At 43.6% G+C, this 19,481-nt stretch overlaps 1 protein-coding gene across 3 annotated transcripts in view; it reads left to right on the top strand.

Annotated features, from left to right (window-relative positions):
• The window catches only part of Spag6 (sperm associated antigen 6), a 54,636-nt gene that overhangs the window by 18,010 nt on the left and 17,145 nt on the right, over positions 1-19,481 (top strand). For all 3 annotated transcript variants that reach the window (XM_051151264.1, XM_051151262.1, XM_051151263.1), the window contains 3 exons: positions 15,642-15,847; positions 16,737-16,910; positions 18,016-18,168. In XM_051151264.1, coding sequence (XP_051007221.1) covers positions 15,642-15,847; positions 16,737-16,910; positions 18,016-18,168 — 533 coding nt within the window. The remainder of the gene's footprint in view (positions 1-15,641; positions 15,848-16,736; positions 16,911-18,015; positions 18,169-19,481) is intronic.

The following is a 19,481-nucleotide window of genomic DNA, read 5'->3' as shown; positions in this document are numbered from 1 at the left end:
TCAAAGCAAGTTCAACCAGCCTGGGTTATATAGCAAGACACTGTCTCAAAACCAAACCAAAATAAACAAACAAAACATTCAGCCAACCAACCAGATAAATATAGTCTTGGTGACTGGTCAGATGGTTATGTCATCCTCTGAGCTCATTGTCATTCACGACAGGACATTCCAAGGCAATCAAGGAGCCAAATCACATGGATAAATGATATAGTCAGATGATACCAAGTTGTAGAAATGTTGTATTCCCCTATGTTATCAGGAAGGAGGAGGAAGAAAATAAGGGAGCCATTCATGTGTAAGCTGGCATCTTGGTGGGGTCAACAAGATGGGTTGGGGATTTCCTGGGAGAAGGCTGTGCAGACACATGACTGATAAGTGATGCACCGGGGGTGGACTTGCTCCATCTCTCCGTAGAAGTTGCCAAAGCGCAAATGACAAATGGCATTTGAAAATGATGAGCTTTGCTAGGAACCAACAAACTGAATACTGAACAGGATGTCCACTTGCTGGTCAGGGAAGAGGAGCAGGGCAGGACAGCCACGCTCTTGGATTCTAGTCTAAACACTACAGTCAGCTGCTATGTGAGCTCAGCCACAGTGTTGGCGCTTCTGAACGTTAACGTCTTCATCTGAGCGGAGGGTGGTAGCTGAGAGTCATTCCTGACGTTTGCAGTGAGGGTGGTGCAGCTACAAGCAAAGAGCTCCCATCAGTGCTTGCCAGGTGCCTGGTGAGTACATGTCCATAGTATTAAATATTGGGAAGTATGTCATAACATGGATGGCTTTTAGCCAGGTGTGGTGGCATGTGCCTCGTAAGCCCAGCCACTCGGAAGATGGAGGAATGAATGTCTGTGGCTAGCCTTCGCTGTGGAGCAAGGCTTGAATATTTAGAAAATGAAAGGTAGAATAGAACGACATTTATGACGTTGGAGAAGGAAGTACAGGTTGTATAAATGAATGGAAAGCGGTTTGTCAAAATTAGTGGGAGTCACGGGAGAGCTCACGCTTACTCCAATGCCTGGTTTGGAAATTGGTCCAAAGGAAAGAATGTTACAGAGTGAAAAGGCTGTGTTTGCAGAAATGTTACTATAGCATTATTTATAGTATCAAAATGCCTCAAATATTTGACAGAACTTGAGTGGTTGAATTATATAGTAGTTCACTTAATAAAATCTCATGCAACAAAGTAAAAGGTAATTATGGTCCCTATATGGCAAGGAGGGAAAGTAATTATAATGCTAAAAAGGAGAAAGTAGTATATTACAGTACCAATACTATAAAATGGGCTTTTCTATGCATATAGTTATAAAATGCATGCTGTGCTGCCAAGTTGGTAGAATTAAAGATGCATCTTGTCACTTCTAGACTTTCCAGCGTGTATAAAGAACAGCACGTGTGTGTGTGTGTGTGTGTGTGTGTGTGTGTGTGTGTGTGTGTGTGTGTGTGTGTTTGTGTGTGTAGGGGGGTCACTATCATGAGGCTGTGGCTCTGCGCCTTGTAGTTCCAATACATTATCGTTGTGCTTGTAGCTGCCCTAAGGTGTTTCTTTCTCTGATTGATGAGAAAATATGACTTAGAGAAGAGCCCTGCAGTGATGTGCACGGTGGCATGAGAATCAGGTCTAAACCTGTCTGCACCCGAGTCTGAGTTAGCCGCTACACTGTGCATCTGGGCTGACCACTTCCTGACGGTGCTGGAGGAAACCCGCAGAGGCAGGCAGAGGCTGTCTCTGGTTATATTTGGTTCTTAAAATGGGGACACCACTAGTGATAGAATAGAAATAGAACAACAGGAAACTAAGCCAAGAAAGAAAACTCTTACCGTCTTTAGAAAGACTCATATTGATTTTTCACTCCATTTACCTGGAGTTTGTAAGCCGTCAGTCAACACTAGTGTGCTGGGAGAACTCAGTGTTTCCAATCAGAACCCAAGAGCGTCAGGTGGATTTAGTAGGTTCCGATGGTCAAAGGATGTGTTCCACCCTGTGATGACTCTCTCTGCGTAGTTCATAGAAGCTCGGAAACAGGCACACTGGTGGGGAGGTACCAGGGATGTCCTGCCCATCTTCCCTTTTGCCCAGTCTGGGAGCTATCACTGTGGTTCGGAAGTAGGATCTGACCTCGGGATCACATCCTGCTTCCTTTCCATGACCTGGATCCCATGTGGAATTCCCACTGTAATGTAATACTTTACTGTAGTTAGCGGCCTAGGGCCCAGAGACTCCCCGAAGAGATCACTGCATCAATTTTTGGAATGAAAGACAGAATTGCTGTCAAGTTCCACAGAAGTGGCCAGTCACAGCCAGATCAAAGGCAACGAAATAGTTACCATCACATACCTGGTTTCTCTCTCAATGCTCTCCTGAAAAGGGAACGTACTGAGATAGACAAATATCCATTCACTGTTCTCTTTTTAGTGTTCATGCTAAGATGTTCGATGGTTTCAAAGGTTTCAGACCTTACGTGGAATGCCAGAGGGGGCATGCCTTACTTGAGAAGGTTGGGGGTCTGAGGTCAGCTCCCCCCTCTTCCAGAGTGGCCCCTTCCTTCTCCTTTCTTGCTAGTCTTCCCCACTTTGCTAACAGGTCAGTTACTTACCAATTTAGTCACGCTTTTCAAGGCCTAGTCCTTTTTGGAGATAGAAGTGTCTGACTAGAAGCACGAGGTGCGAGATAGGAAGAGCAGCAGGGTTGTAGCCACCGGGCGGTGGGCCAGCAGGCACAGAGAGACACGTCAGGAGCCTGTCCCCAGTCTCCCAAGCTGGCACCTCAGCTGAGAATGGGTGGCCTAATTAAAGTGCAGACTGAGGCTTAAGGTAAGAAATGCCTTAGTGTTTTGAGGCAAACATCTGTACACCTGGCCTCAAAACTACGTTTTAAGTGTTGAGAGCTTTAGTTAAAAATCAGGCTATCTTTTGATAGTAAGCTTTGACTGAACTTTAAGTCTAGCAAAGAGGAGTTCAGGTATTCTCCAGCCTATGCGTGATTCTGTGCTGGAGTCCAGCTGAGGACGCTGCGAGGGCGTGGTTAGAAGGCACCTCTGGTCTCCCACAGCTTCTGATGGGACTCCTGGGTAAACAATAGCTTCTCACCATGCCCCCTCACCCCAGCGAGGGAAGGAGTGTGTCCTTCTGTTCTCACTCCCCATGACATCAGACACTCCGCCTCTAATTGCCGGGGCTGGGTCCCACATGTGTCCACTGCTCCTCTTCAGTCTGATTTATGCGCAGCTCAGCTAAGATGGAGCTGCTGCAGCCTGGGGCCACTGTGGACACCACACGAACGTTTGCTACACTGCAGGGCACTTTTTTAGATGGGTAGCATAAGGGATGATTCTCATCTGTCGTACGCAGAATAGTGAAATGAGAAAGGAAGAGACTTTAGATTTTAGAACTTTTATAAATATTCATCTCCTTCGGTGTGCACGTATCAATGGCACAAAGAGGGCAGAATGGCCTAGGGAGGTCGAATTACTCCTTAAACTTACATATTTATGATGCAACGACCTAAAATCTACTTTCCAATTTTCAAAGTAATTAACTTTGAAGAGGGCAAATTTTCATGATCAGGATTAGAGACAAGTGCTAGTGATGTTGCAGCCTTGGAGTCAGGACGGATGGGAAGCAGGCGTCGAGAGCACAGTGATGAATCTGCTTCTTTTTAAAAAAAACCTACTAGTTCATTTATCCATTTGTTGATTGGCAATTTTATTTGCTTGGTATTTGATTCCTGTAATTTGTAGATTCTGGATATTAACCCCTGGTCTAAATTGTGGTTGGCGAAGGTTTTCTCTATTTCTGTGGGTTGTCTGTTTGCTTTGCTTATATTTTTCCTTTGCTTTACAGAAACTTTTATTTTCATATCACCATATCTTTCTTTTTTTTATTAATTTATTCATATTACATCTCGATTGTTAGCCCTTCCCCTGTTTCCTCCCATTCTTCCCTCCCTCCCATTTCTCCCCTTCTCCCCTCCCCTATGTCCGTGACCTAGGGAGACCTCCTCCCCCTATATATGCTCTCAGAATATCAAGTCTCTTCTTGGTAACTAGTTATCCTTCCTCTGAGTGCCACCAGGTCTCCCCATCTGGGGGACATGGTCAGAAAAGGGGCACCAGAGTTCGTGTGAGAGTCAGATCTCACTCTCCACTCAACGGTGGAGAGTATCATGTTCATCGGCTAGGTCTTGGTAGGGGTTCGAAGCTTACTGCCTATATTCTCCTTGGCTGGTGCCTTAGTTTGAGGATGACCCCAGGATCCAGATCTGCCTGTCATAACGTTCTTCTTGTAGGTTTCCAGGACCCTGTGGGTCCTACAATTTCCTCTTTCTTCCATGCTACTCTTGCCTAAAGTCTCAATCGGATATCCTCTCCTCTGACCCACTTTCTTGGTAAGTAAAGATTTTCATGGTACGTATCCCTTGGACTAGTGTTTTGATATAAGTGAGTATATACCGTTTGTCTCTTTTTGCTTCTGGGTGTACTCACTCATTATGATAATTTCTAGATCAATCCATTTGTCCACAAATTTCGGGAATTCCTCATTTTTAATAGCTGAGTAGTATTCCATCGTGTAAATATACCACAGTTTCTTAGTCCATTCTTCTACTGAGGGACACTTAGGCTGTTTCCATGTTCTGGCTATTATGTATAGAGCAGCTATGAACATGGTTGAGCATATGTCCCTGTTGTGTGGTAGGGCATTTTCTGGGTATATTCCAAGGAGTGGGATAGCTGGGTCTTGAGGAAGCCCTATTCCCCACCATATCTTTCTTAATGGGCAGAATAAAATAAATTGGCTAAGAGGTAAAAAATAATTAGTACCAATGGGCATGCAGACAGTCGGGCTAACATTGGACAGGAATGTATGGGACACCATATACTGTGTTCAAGACCAGCCTGAGCTACATGAGAACCTGTCTCAAAACAAAACAAACATTTATGACGCATTAAATAATATATATTAGATAGTGAAATATGAGTGATGGGGTACAACCCAAAAGCGAAGGCCCCTAAAACTCTACTCTAGGCCCATCTCAGTTTCTTCTTCAGAACCGCTCAGTTGATCGCTGACCGGCTTTGGGACTTGAAATACAGAAGGCAATGATATGACACCTGGGAGAAGAAAGAGAGTTGTCTGACTCCTGTCCTTGATAGAACCCCAAATTCTTTTTTTAAAGGATTTTATTTATTTTATGTATATGAGTGCTCTATCTGCATGTATACCTGCCCACTAAAGGAGGGCATTAGAGGATATAGGTGGTTGTGAGCCACCATGTGTTTGCTGGGAGTTGAGCTCAGAACATCTGGAAGAGCAGACGGTGCTCTTAACCTCTGAGCCATCTCTCCAGCCCCTAACCTCAAATTCTTTTAGTTTAGGACTCACTTTTGGTTTTATGTTTAGACATGTGGGAGAAATCGCTGTGTGTGCAGAGCAGATAAAGACAAGGGTGCCCAAGTGCTTGACCACAGTTCTGTGACACGTCCCACACAGAGTCTGTATTGACCACAGTTCTGTGACACGTCCCACACAGAGTCTGGCTTGACCACAGTTCTGTGACACGTCTCACACAGAGTCTGGCTTGACCACAGTTCTGTGACATGTCCCACACAGAGTCTGGCTTGACCACAGTTCTGTGACACGTCCCACACAGAGTCTGGCTTGACCACAGTTCTGTGACACGTCCCACACAGAGTCTGGCTTGACCACAGTTCTGTGACACGTCCCACACAGAGTCTGGCTTGACCACAGTTCTGTGACACGTCCCACACAGAGTCTGGCTTGACCACAGTTCTGTGACACGTCCCACACAGAGTCTGGCTTGACCACAGTTCTGTGACACGTCCCACACAGAGTCTGGCTTGACCACAGTTCTGTGACACGTCCCACACAGAGTCTGGGCCACCCTGCTTCTTGAACTTCATTTACTTTTCACTTCACATAACACCTTTTAAATATGGAGGGGAAACATTTGAATTTGCAGCTCAATTTCTTGGACTACATTAGGCACAATACATTTGAAATCTGAAAGTGCTCCAGCTGGGCATTTCACAGCCTTCTATGAGAGAAGTTAGCTATTGAATGCTTAGGACTTTGTCACTGCAGGAATTGTGCTCTGCACTGAGATATGCTTAGCACCTGGCCTTCCCAGGATCTTTAATGCCATTGTCTTCAGGAAATAGCAAGTGTACAATGCTGGCTGATATATCTGGGGGCTTTTTGTTTTCATATGTGGTTTTAGATGAATGGCCCAGCTTGCTTTCAAAGTGCAGAATAAGTTAATTACATCAAAGCATTTTACTCAAACAGTGTTTCTGAAGTTGTTAGGGTGAGAGCCTGGCCCAGCAGCCCTAACAAGCCAGGCTCGACCACCCATCTTCAGTAGGCCAATTAAGCAAATAAGTAATAGTGAGAACAGAGAAAGGGGATTTATTCAGTGCAATCACTCTGGGAGGGAGAGCAAGAGGACCCCTCTCCACAGCCATTTTAGGGGCCCTAGCATGAGCTTTACATTTAAATAGAAGGCACAGGTACCACAGCTGAGCAGGTAATCCCCAGAGCTGACTGGCCAGCCAAGCTAGCTAAACTGGCCAGGTTCAGTAAGACACCTGCCTCAATAAATAAAGTGATGAAAACACTTGATGCCAACCTCTGATCTCCAAACGCATGCGTACCGAACGTATGCAAACATGCACCCACACATCCATACTCAAAACTATCTAAACATGTGATCGGAATACAAAAGAGATTCCTTGTACTAGAAATTAAAATAACCAAGCTAAACAAAGCCAATTACGTGTCTGTCATGGAGACTAGCTGAGGAAAGTAATGGCAACACTTACCCAGTGTCAGTTCAGACAAACATTAAAAATACCAGATGAGGAGCTGAAGAGACGGCTCGGTGGTCAAGAGCACACATTGCTCTTCCTGAGGACCTGAGTTCAGCTCCCAGCGTCAGTGTCAGGTGGCTTGCACCTGCTGCCACTCCAGCGCCTCTGGCCTCATGGGCACCTGCACTTATGTGTACACACAGAGAGATGCCTGTACACAGACACATAAGTCAAGTGAAAAAGAATCTTTAAAAAGTGTTGGGTTAGCTCCATCCAGAATTCAAAGTAGACAGTGAAGTCTGGGGCCCTTTGGGGAACCACTAAGGGAGGCATGGCAGAAACTCAGAAACACAGTCGTCTTTCCTAAGAGCCCGGTGTGACTTTTGTTTGTTTCGTTGACTTGTTTGTTTTTTCTAAGACAGGGTTTTTCTATGTAGTCCTGACTATCCTGAAACTCATTATGTAGACCAGACAGACCTGGAACTCACAGAGATCCCCCTGCCTCTGCCTCCTGAGTGCTGGGATTAAAGGTGTGCACCGCCACCGCCTGGCATATGGTGTGACCTTTTTAATCTCCAGTGCCTTATTTTTGTTTGCCTTTCCATTGCTGCCCTCCTTGGCCTGACGCCACAGAGAATTCCATCAGAACCTTGTAACCTCTGGCTGTACAGCCTTCTCCATCCCAGTGGGTTTTTACAAGGCAGGGACTCTACCTAACACTGGGCTGAAGCAAAACTGAACACCACTGAGGTCTGAATAATAAACATTGGCGTTTTCCAAAATGTTTTTTAACATTGTAGGCCATGTGAAATCCCGACCATGGGTGCCAGACTCTATCAAGCAAGTGGAAAACACGAAAACACTTCTAGATATGCAAATCATATTTTGTGAAGAACTCATTCCACTTGGTTTGCTGTGTTGGCTTTTTTAAAAACATGTGTGTGTGTGTGTGTGTGTGTGTGTGTGTGTGTGTGTGTGTGTGTGTGTGTATGCGTGCATGCGTGCGCGCCCAGGAGCTTGGCTTTGTCAAAGGCTAAAGTGTGGGTGGGGATGCTGAGGGCGCTCTAAACTTCCCACTTACTGCCATTCGGGCCATAGCCAGGTTGCCTCCTCTTCTGCTTTCTCTTCTTTGGTCTCCATTTCTTGACTTTTCCACACCATGTTTGAGGCTGCTTTTATAGAAGCCCAGGTAAGCGCTGCCTGCTCTGTCCAAGCCGGCTGACTGTAATGTCTAACCAAAGTCCCATTATCTGTAGATCAGTGGCCTGTTTGACTCACTTGAGCTTTTAAGGGAGCCAGAATCATTTTGCCTTGGAAGCAAATGTAGATATGTTACTTCTTAAACTGTCACTCAGTACGTACGTTAGGGCCAAGCCAATGATTATGAAGATCTAGTAGAGGAACGTGAGTTGTGGATGACAGAAAGACAGTGACATTTGTATGGGGGAGGAGAAAGAAAAATCACGTGAGACCGTTTCATGATGCACAGAAACCTCTCTCTGCGGTTACCAGTTCTATCTTCAAGTTAAGATATCAATCAATCAACTCGAAGTTATAGCCAGATTGAGGGATTGTTGGCTACGGATGTTACATCCCACAGGTTGCTGTGGGAGCCAGTCTCGGATGTCTGCATCCTACTGTGCAAATCCTGTGTGGCCTCCTCCCCCAACAGAAGTAACTTCCAAGTTCCAGAATGCAGGGTTGGTGTTGGATCGCGCGTTCTAGATCACTCATTTTAGGCATACACTCCTTGGATGGCCTACTGGGAAGCCCACATACTGGGAAGGGCAAATCTCTCTCAAGGCTCGTGGGTGCACTTGGAAGTGTGTTTCAGATGGCTGAAGCAGGCGCCCAGCCCAGTCTTTTACTAGGGTTTAGTCCCTGGGCTAAACTATTTCCATATTGCTGACCAACGGGACCACTACAGAGTAAATGCTTTAGGTTTCTAAGTTTAGTGTGATTTATTACACAGTAGTAGATAGCCAAACCAATGGTTAGCAGCTGGGTTAGACCAAGACTAATTTAATTTTGCTTGGAAGAGCTGTTGTTAAGACCATACTGAAGCTTTGGGACTACAGGTTTTTGGTTTTTTTGGTTTTTTTGTTTGTTTGTTTTTGTTTGTTTGTTTGTTTGTTTTGCTTTTTTGTTTTTTTTTGTTGTTGTTGTTGTTTTTAATTATAATTTCACCTAATTCTGACATTTTGGTTGAATGGAATGCCAGATTATCTATGCCATGTTATGTTCTCAGTGTATTTTCTATATTGCTTTTTAAAAAGCCTTAGTCAGGCTGAGGCTACAGTTCGGTTAGGAGACTGCTTGCCTAGCACATACAAAGCATAGGTCTCCAGCAATGTGTAAAGTGATATGCAAACCAGCACTCTGAGGCTCAGGCGGGAGAACCAGAAGTTCAACATCATAATGAGTTTGAGGCCACCAGCCCCAGAGGCTGGAGATTCTGTCTCTAAATAAGTAAGTAAACAAATAAATGAAAGTTTGGAAGTGATATTGCTATCTGTTTTATTTTTATGGCTACAGCAAAAAAACAGCTAGCCAATTTTTAAACTGAAAGAGGGCCACCTATGTGCAAGGCATTGGATTGTGACTTCTGGTAGTTTTATAAGAAAACAGGCTACAATATATCTTTGCAGGGCTTAGAAATAAAATAAGTAAAGAAATTAGGATCCCAGCGGGGTTGCTAAATTTGTCTGCTAACACACACACACACACACACACACACACACACACACACACACACACACACACGATTTTTTTCTCTTCCTTTTCTCATTTTGAAAGCTTCTTCATCTGGTGTGGTTTTTAATTTATGAGTTCTCAGAATCATTTCATTTTGCTCAAGTTCCCCTTCTCTTCTGTGTACTGATTATGAACAGAAAAAGAAGTTGATCACCCTTGTTTAGATTGCCTGGGGCCCTTGGTTGGCTAATGTTTAGCTGTTCATTATTTCTTGATTTCTCCCTTCGTTTTTCTTTATACCATCACTATGTGCTCATTCTTTTATGAGACCCCCCTGAACATGAATTTAAGAATTAAAGGTAGAAAGAGCAATACGTTTCCATATCCTGAAAGCCCTGCTCAGGTCATTTAAGAAGGCCTAAGAGTTAAGCCCAAGGTTGTAAAATGGTGGTTGAGTTTGAAGCCAGCTCCCAAATGGATGTGTTTTATTTGGCCTGCATTCTGCTGTCTCACACAGAGTTCCTTTAAAAAAAAAATAATAAAGTTGCCAACACTTAAAGGGCAAGGAACTCCACGTTTTAGAAAAGTCTGACAACAGCACAGCTATATACTTGCACAGCCACACAGGGCTAAGGGTGGGAACTGTTTGTTGTCCCTTGAAGATAGCGGCTTTGTCCTTCACTGCACCCAAATGTCCCAGTTTCCTTGTTTGTAGAGGCTTTATTTTCTTAGTTTCATTCCTGAGCCCTGTGGGCACTGAGTTTACCACCTTTGATCCAAACAGACAACTTCTTAATGCCTAATTAAGAAGTGAGATTAAGGATTGAGGGGGTAGCCCAGAGGTTCACAGATGGGTTAGGCCTCTAATGCCCTTTCTCCTCCCCCAGCCTACAGAGCATCTTCTGGCCCAAAGAAGCTGGCAGGAAAGAACAGCCTATTTCTAAGTGAAGTACACAAAATTAGAAAGTTGAAGCTAGTGTCCTGTACTGGCTAGTTTTAACTTGACACAGGCTAGAGTTATCTGAAAAGGGAGAACCTCAACTGAGAAAAACGCCTCCAAAAGATCCAGCATGTTCTCACCTAGTGATTAACGGGGAAGGGCCCAGCCCATTGTGGGTGGTGCCATTCCTGGGCTGGTGGTCCTGGACTCTATAACAAAGCTGAGCAAGCCATTAAACATAATCCCTTCATGGCCTCGACTCCTGACTCCATGCTTGTGCCCTGCGTGAGTTCCTGTCCTCATGTCCTTCCATGATGAACAGTGGTGTGGAAGGGTAAGCCAAATAAACCCTTTCCTCCCCAGGGTTCTTTGGCCATGGTGTTTCATCCCAGCAACAGTCACCCTAACTAACACAGTCCATAGATGAGGGAGAAATAAGGTGCTTGCTTATTATTATTATTATTGTTGTTGTTGTTGCTGCTGTTTTTCAAGACAAGGTTTCTCTGTGTAGCCTTGGCTGTTCTGGACTCGCTTTGTAAACCAGCCTGGCCTCGAACTCACAGTGATCCACCTGCCTCTGCCTCCCAAGTGCTGGGATTAAAGGTGTGTGCCACTAGGTATGGTGAGAGGTGTTTGTTTCTGTTTTTTTGGTTACTTTACTGAATATATTTTCCCAGTGTTATACATTAACCTACCAATTCAATAAAACTTCATTTTGTATGTATTGTATTTTCATTATCTATTCATCAGTTAATGGGTTTCTAGGCCGCTTCTGTTTCCTAGTTATTGTGAATAAAATGGCTATAAACACAGGACTTCATGTGGCTAAGGCTTCTCTCAAACTTGCTACAGACCTGAGGATGACCTTGAGCTAACCATCCTACCCCCCACGCCCAAACTACATCCCACAAGGGCACCACTGCACCAAGCCTCCACATACTGTTGATACATAGTTATATACACTTTTAATCTGCTATCCAACAGTATAAAATCAGGCCACATGTTATTATACAATAAAAGATATGTCTTTATCATTGATTAGTTGAAGATTAATTTAAGATGAGGCTAACATATTTTCAGGTACTAAAGATAAATTTCTTGGCTACTCTTAAAACGTTAATTGGTTTTGTTGTTGTTGTTGTTTGAGAAAAGGTCTTATTGTGCAGCTCTGACTAATCTGGAACTCTATAAGTAGACCAGGCTAGCCTGGAATTCACAGAGATTGCCTGCCTCTGGCCTCTTGAGCACTAGAGTTAAAGGCACTCAGCACTATACTTGGCCTACTTTCTTTATTTTTGAAACAATCTTTGGTGAGCATCTGTGTACATGCTAATCATTGCTTTCAAAGGCATGTTAGTTGAACATCCAAAAGTTGGCTTCTAAAATAGTTTTAAAATGAGCTCCATGAGGAGAGATGACTCAGTGGTTAAGGGGACTGACTGCTCTCCCAGAGGACCTGGTTTGAGTCCTAGCAACCACATGGTGGCTCACGGGCCTTCTGTAACTCCAGTCTCCAGGGCTTTGACATCCACTCCTGGTCTCTGTGGGTACCAGGCATGATTATGGAGCACTGACATACATGCAGGCAAAACACCCGTGCTCGCGTGTGCACGTGCGCGTGCACACACACATACACACACACACACACACAGAGAGAGAGAGAGAGAGAGAGAGAGAGGAGAGAGAGAGAGAGAGAGAGAGAGAGAGGGAGAGAGAAAACACGCTCCCTGGAATTTCTCTTAGGAGAAGTTATAGATGTACAGAATTTTCTAGTGTTTGGTTCCTCCTGCTTTTGTTGTAGAATAGAAACGCACAGGAAAAGGGGAAGAGAGAGGAGGGATGGGGTGGGAAGCACTTCCTGGTCTCTTCCTGCATTCACCTGGAGCAAGTTCTAGTTCAAACAAGGATGTACTCTGTTTTGCTTCCTCCAAGTCTAGCCAGGTTTCCAGCCAGCAGTGAGCACTTAACGAATGCCTGGCAAGCGAAGGAAGGTAGGGAAATAGACAGGCAGCCGGCAGAGGGGAGGGGAGAATTGTAACTGGATGTCTTTAGCTGTTGGTTACTGAACATCGACCACAGTGGATTAAGCAGTAACAACTTTAAAAAAAAATTATGTCGAATGATATATAAAGTTCAGAGTCGGGGCAGTTGCAAGCTGAACAGTGTCATGGAGGACCCAGATGTTTTTCATTTTTGTACTCAGCCACTCTCAAAATATTGGTGATGTCTTCCACAGATGGGTAGGCGTTCCACGTGTCGCTGGCAGACGTGGCCATACCCAGTGAGGAATTGCTGCTGTTATGAATCTCAGTGCACTGCAGAAAAAAACCCTTTACAAAGCTTCCAGCAGACTTTGACTCACGTCTTTTTGGCCAAGATGGACTCCCGAGCCCATGCCCTCGCTGGCAAATACCGCTGCATATGCACAGTGGTCGCCATCTTGAAGCACCAGAGAAAGTGGCAGTTGAGAAAAGGAGAAAGATACAGTATTGAAAAGAGAGTGGGGCTGAAGGCAGGATGCGTACACACGGTACGGAGAGAGTGGGGCTGAAGGCAGGATGCGTACACACGGTACGGTGGCATTCCTTGGCTAATGTGTCCTCAGCTGATAGAGACTGCATGTGTGAAACTCAGAGGCCAGTGTTATTTCTAAGGAACACCCTGTGATGTGACATTCAAGGGCAGATCACAGCATCGTGGGACCATATCCATTTGCTGACGTAAAAGATGTGAGAATTCAAGTACAAAGTTGCTGGGCCCAGTGCAGGTCCTTGGAAACTTCCTTGCCCTGCAAATTGTTTTTCCAGGGCCATTCCCAGTCTCGCCACCTTTAATTAACGGCACTGCTTTGCAGAGGTTGGGGAACAGCACAGAGTAGAGCTTGGTAGCATTTCATGACAGTCCTCTTTACTATTAATGGTTCAACATGGGGGTGATGTTGTCGCTCCAATAGCCATTTGATGAGAAAATACATGCCTAATATAAAATAGATGTTCTATATTTATTTAGCTGGGGGCAGCTTAATATTTCCATTAAAGAGTTGAAGTTCACTGCATGCTCTTTGCTCCTAGAAACTGTATGAGAGTGAAAACACAGAAACGAATGGCTCTCTGAGATGTTTGGCCCCTTACCTTAGTTTCTTTTCCGTTGCTGTGAAAAACACTGTGAGGGAGAGCGGGTTCGTATGGCCCATGTTCCCAGGTCTCAGCTCATCACGGCAGGGATGCCACCCTGGGAGGAACTTGAGAGAACTGGTCATATTATGCCCATAGTCAAGGGCAGAGAGGGATGAGTGAAGTCATTTGTGCCGGTGCTCAGTTGCAGTCTCTGTTAGACAGAGCCCGGGCTCCCTCTGCTCAAAGAATGGTGGTATCCACAATCACACTTGCTGCAAGTGAATTGAGACAATACTTCCCAGACGTTCTCAGAGGCTCACCTTGACCTAAGCAGTTCTTCACAAGTGAGCCTGAAGGTCTGCCTCCTGGGTGTCAAGTTGACAGTGTTTACCTTCATGCCCATGGGCACCTATAAGCGGATATTACCATACGGCACCTGTATAATTTGGGTCGGTTTGAGTTCCCCCAGAAACCTGTTAACAGGAAACCTGAGTGTTTAGAAATGACACACACTGTACTTTCTGTTCTCTTGATTCCCTTGGGTAGGCAGGGATGGGAGAGAGAGAGGCATTGCTCTCTGTGCTGGCTGTCGTGTCCATCTTCTGGGAGGTGTAGCAGCAGACCAGAGAGATTTCAGAGGAACCTGCTACATTGCCACGTGATACTCAAATCTTTCTGACATTTATATTTGTAAAAACAAATTCCTATTATTTCCTCAGGTTTTTGAGATTGCATACAAACTTTCCACTTATATTATGCAACAGATTTTTTTTTAAAAATTAAAACATTTGCTAATGAATGTAGTATTAATTTGTAGAAGGATGTAAGAGGTCAATGAGGCTGGCACATAATAACGTTGCACTAATACTTGTTTAATGAAAGAGTAAATAAAATGTTTATACATTAGTGAGTATCCTAAGATAATTATGATAAGGAAAACAAATTACAGACCCGAGCTGGTACTTGCTAACATTAGTTCTCTTAGGAAATGTAGTATTACCAATATTTTGAAAAATTAAGTTTTTTTCCCAAATTAAAGATGTAAGTGATATGGTAAATAGCTATTAGTTTGACAGTTAAGACATTTATATGTCTAAGGCACTAGAAATATGGGGAAATAAGAGCATAACTTGAGAGGAAGCAATTAGAGAAATGATGTGCGTTAACGCATTCCTCAGGGACAGAACGCGTCACTGGACAGAGCTTTCCACTTCTCAGATGGCACTTATTGCATGTGTATTATAAGGCTCTACCCTAATTTATCCCATTCTCTAAAGTGTAAAATTATTACTGTATAGCTGTTATTCTTGGACAGATAAGTAAGTTAACATCACATTTGTTTGCTCTCTGTATGACATGGTTAAGATAAATGTATTCCTTTATCTAAATATTAATATTATATATAAAAGTGTGTTGGTAAATTGTGAACCTCAACTTTGAAATTATTTTTAGCATACAGTGAAAAGACAGCCTTCTATTTTGTATAAGATAGTTTTAAAAATCTTTTTGAGGTATTACAAGATGGAAGGAATTTAAAAATTGACATTATCAGTCCATGATTCATGCTAATGTTTACTCTTGTAAGAAGCACAAAATAGTGCCTAATTAGTGTGGTTGGTAAATTTTTGGTACTTTAATTTTCTCTGTTATTGTAAACCATGCATAAAATGCTTGCCTATTGAGAAGTGCAGAATTGCCAGAGCTTAAACAGCTGACATCTGCTTACTCTCTTAAAAAAAAAAAAAAAAGAAAGAAAAAAAAAAAAAAAAAAAAAGAAAGAAAAAAGAAAAAAAGAAAAAAAAAAAAAAGAATAACAAGCCATTTCAGCCTAATCTACCTCAAATGTGTTCATGTAAATGGAGGTCCGTCTAGTGACCTGTGGTCTTTTCAGTTCAGGATTGGTCCGCATGGTTTATGAAACCAGAAAGGCTGATTTGAAATGCAGATGTCGAGAGAGTGAAGTGCACCCTCCCCTTTTTCCTTTGCTGTATCTGTCAGGGTGAAAGATGGCTTGCACCAGGGTCAGTCACCCATACTCACTTAATTACTTTTCTTGGACCCACAGAACTGTCACAAGCTGTGGTGGATGCGGGAGCTGTTCCTCTTTTAGTACTCTGTATCCAAGAGCCAGAAATTGCTTTGAAAAGGATTGCCGCTTCGGCCCTCAGTGACATTTCAAAGCATTCGCCAGAGTTAGCGCAGACGGTGGTGGATGTGGGGGCTATTGCTCACTTAGCCCAGATGATCCTCAACCCTGATGAGAAATTGAAGGTATTTACAACTGAGGTCAAGAGACAGCGACAAGCCAGTGTTCTTACAATCCAAGGAAATGAAGATGTGTACAGACTGATGTCATAGAGAAAAACAATTAGCAAATACTGTTGAGAGCAGACACAAATATATTGCGTCTTGGGTCCTTTAACATGTGGAAATAATGCTTTGAGTGTCACACTTAGGATGTTGTTTAGAAATCTGTGTGTGATGCTAAAGATTCCAGGTAGTGTTAAATGAATTAGTTAATATTAGTGTTAACATTAATAATTAAAATAAGGCCGCCAAATTTTGGCCTGCCAAAATAACTTGCTTGTGAGCACCTTAGACTGAAAACCCGGACCTAAAGGTGTCTAGTTCGTCACTAGGATATGTGAACTTCTTATGAAAATTGTCATGTTTATTATCCTCTGGTAGCTTCCTAAACTCAGCAGTTACAAAACTATGTGTGTATAGTTTTCAAATTGTTTCCATTAGCTAGGCAATGGGACGTCACCTGAGACGGTACCAACATCAAGCCTCAAAATACATCAATTCTGCTTGCGTTGTGCCACCTTCCACACACATCATAATTAGCAACCTGTGTGTGTAACTAAGAAGTGATACGTACCTAAAGGTCCTACATTTTAATGATCTGTAAAAGGTTTAAAAATACTCAGTAAAGAACTGACAGGAAAATCTAAAAATAAAATAAAATAAAATGAATTGAGTTTTGTAACTAAGATGTCAAAGTCCCAAGGCTCAGAATTCTTAGGTTGTACTAAATATCTACAAAGCTCTTTTTTTCTCACAAAGAAACGAGAATACTATAAGGCTAAGTTACATCTGAACTCTGAGGTGGACTCTATAATGTTTTTTTTTACTTGCTATTTATTGTTTTGCTTATCAGCAACAGGTCCTATCAGCCCTGAGTCACATTGCAAAGCATTCCGTGGACCTGGCAGAGATGGTTGTTGAAGCAGAGATTTTCCCGGTTGTACTTACCTGTCTGAAGGACAAAGATGAATACGTGAAGAAAAACGCTTGCACTTTAATTAGAGAGATCGCAAAGCATACACCTGAGGTAAAAGCAAAGCAAAGCAAACAAAAAGCAGGCTTCAGGACGCACTTATACTTGGTTTCAGTTTTTAAAATAAAACACCAATTTGTCTACAGGAACTAGACTCCATGCAGTCTAGCTGGGTCATTGCTCCTCACCCTCAGAACTGCAGACTTTTGGACGATGTGACTGTACATAGTAGAGTGGATGCTCATCAGTGTGCCTAGGTTCTGTTGGCTTGATGGCATCAGTGCCCCTCCCCCACAAGTAGTCACAGTAAAACCTGACTCCACACACTGTCAAACATTCTCACCTCCATTTGAGACCTGCAGAACTGTATTGATGTTTGAATTTGAAATCCAATTTATTATTATTGCTAGCTTTCCATTTCTAGATTTTCAGAGCCTTGAACCTCTATTACCCTTGCCATTTTATGACCGCTGGGAGCGGTGAAACCGAGCCTGCATCTGTAGACTAGGCCAACCACAGGCTCCCTGGCTTTCTGCTGCACTCAGATGGCTAGCTGCTGTAAAATGATTTTCTGCTCTGAGTTTTGGGGTGTGAAAGAGAGACAAAGCAAGCCTGTGTTGAATTTGAAGTTCTCCCCTTTTCCTGTGGGTGTTTTGACTAATCTATTTTCCATTTCATTATATGCTAAAATCCTCCGTTTTATTTCATCCAATGTCTTTACATAGTTGAGTTATCCAGAGCAAAGTGTGGCCCGCTAGTAACCACTGTTAGTGTGTGGGTGATTAGGTCGGATGTCAAGTCTGATGTCTTTGGGTATTGATTCATCTTTATACTCCGGCACTGTGATCGGGCACCTCTGTGGTTAGCCAGGTATGGATCAGTGCTCAGCTTAGTGCCTAAGTGAGGAATTTTGAAATTTATTACAATAGGGATAAAAGCTGTATCATTTTAAAACCATACAATAAACTTTTCCACCATGAATATTTGGGTATTTGAAATAATGGGATTATTATCCTTGAATACTTCTTTTATAGATGCAGCGCTCTTTTCAAATGGTATCTCACTTTTACCAGGTATTTTTAAGTACTGAATAAAGTGTGGCCACATCATATTTAAAGACTGTCCTGTGCTGTCTGAGCTCTTTTTTCTTTTCGTTCAGCTTTCACAGTTAATCGTTAATGCGGGAGGCGTGGCCGCAGTGATTGACTGCCTTGGGTCCTGCAAAGGGAACATCCGACTGCCTGGCATCATGATGCTGGGGTATGTGGCTGCCCATTCCGAGAACCTGGCCATGGCGGTGATCATTTCCAAGGTTAGTGCTGGCTTCAGTCCTGCTAGGCACTGTAGTAACAGGAAACACAGCTGGACACAGAGAAAGAATTGCCCAAAGGCGCTGTTGTTTTACTGCTCAGGTCAGTGCTCATTAGCATGTTTTCCAAGGCGATTTTTGGCCAGAGGTGTGAGTTACAAATCTGTAAAGTTTTCTATATCAAATATCAACTTACTTTGAGCATCACTGTAACCTGTCTTTAAATATTATGTATATGTGTATCTTGAAGGATTAACTGTGCATACTTAAAAACACTCTATTTGTCCATTTATCTCCTTCCCTCAGACGTCTGTGCCCCCCTCCATGCCTATCATCTGGTAGGAGGTGGTGCTGGCTAGCTCTCTTTTCAGAAGCAGTCAGGCAGGCATTCAGAAGGCAGTGTTTGTGTTGTTTCCATGCTCTGGAGATTTTGCCTTTTCTCAATTAACAGCTTTGTATGAACCCACTCTATAGTGTGTAGCCTTGGTCCATAGTAGGTGCTCACAAAATATGTTGGCATCTAGATATGGATTTCGTAAGGACCACTTCAAAGACTGTGTGCTCACACTGTGTGTGGCAGCCCTGTAGGGGGTGGGGTTCTTATCAGCACTGAAAACCTGCTGCTGTTTGTTAAATAGAAATGAGGATTTTTTTTCTCCTTTGCTAATCCTCAGAATACAAAGGAGCCCCAGATCTTGATTTTCTACCAATTCCACAGCGAGGATGCTCCTCTGTGCCGAGCTCCTCGTCCTGCATTTCTTTTGTTCTTCTCTTACTGCTGCAGAGACTAGAGCAGTACTGATGCTTTTGGAGGGGTCATTAGGGATGTGCCTGGGGTTTCGATCCTTGACTCCTTTGTCAGGAAGACACCTCATCGGAGGAATGAAGAGAGCGGCCCACCACAGCTGTTTGTGCATCCCACACATCCTTCCAAATCTGGCCAGAACATTCTCCTCTTTCTTTGCTGGTGGGCCGCTGCCAATCTCTCCCACTGGCTTGGTCTTTAGTTGCCTGAGGACTGAGGTGGCAGCAGAAGTCTGAAGCAAACCACATAGCAGTGGGGTTTTTTCTCCTTGTTCTCTGAGGTGCTTCAGGGAGCAGTTGATAATGTCCACCACTCCTGGTACCCTGCTACCTCTGAAGCACATTTGTGCTCCTGGTCTCATCTGTGTATTCAGAGCTGGGCCCAGTAATGTGGAGCATGGGATGAGGACAAGGGGTGCCTGCTAGTCCTCTCTCCATCCTCCTCTTCCTCAGTCTTATGTCTTACAAGCACAGACTCGTCACAGTCACTCCATCCTCATGGGTCTGACCGT

The sequence above is a fragment of the Acomys russatus genome, chromosome 9, assembly GCF_903995435.1.
Source record: "Acomys russatus chromosome 9, mAcoRus1.1, whole genome shotgun sequence".
In the NCBI taxonomy this organism is placed as follows: Eukaryota; Metazoa; Chordata; class Mammalia; order Rodentia; family Muridae; genus Acomys; species Acomys russatus.
The sequence above is the reverse complement of the archived record's forward strand: the minus strand, read 5'-3'. Positions and strand labels throughout refer to the sequence as shown.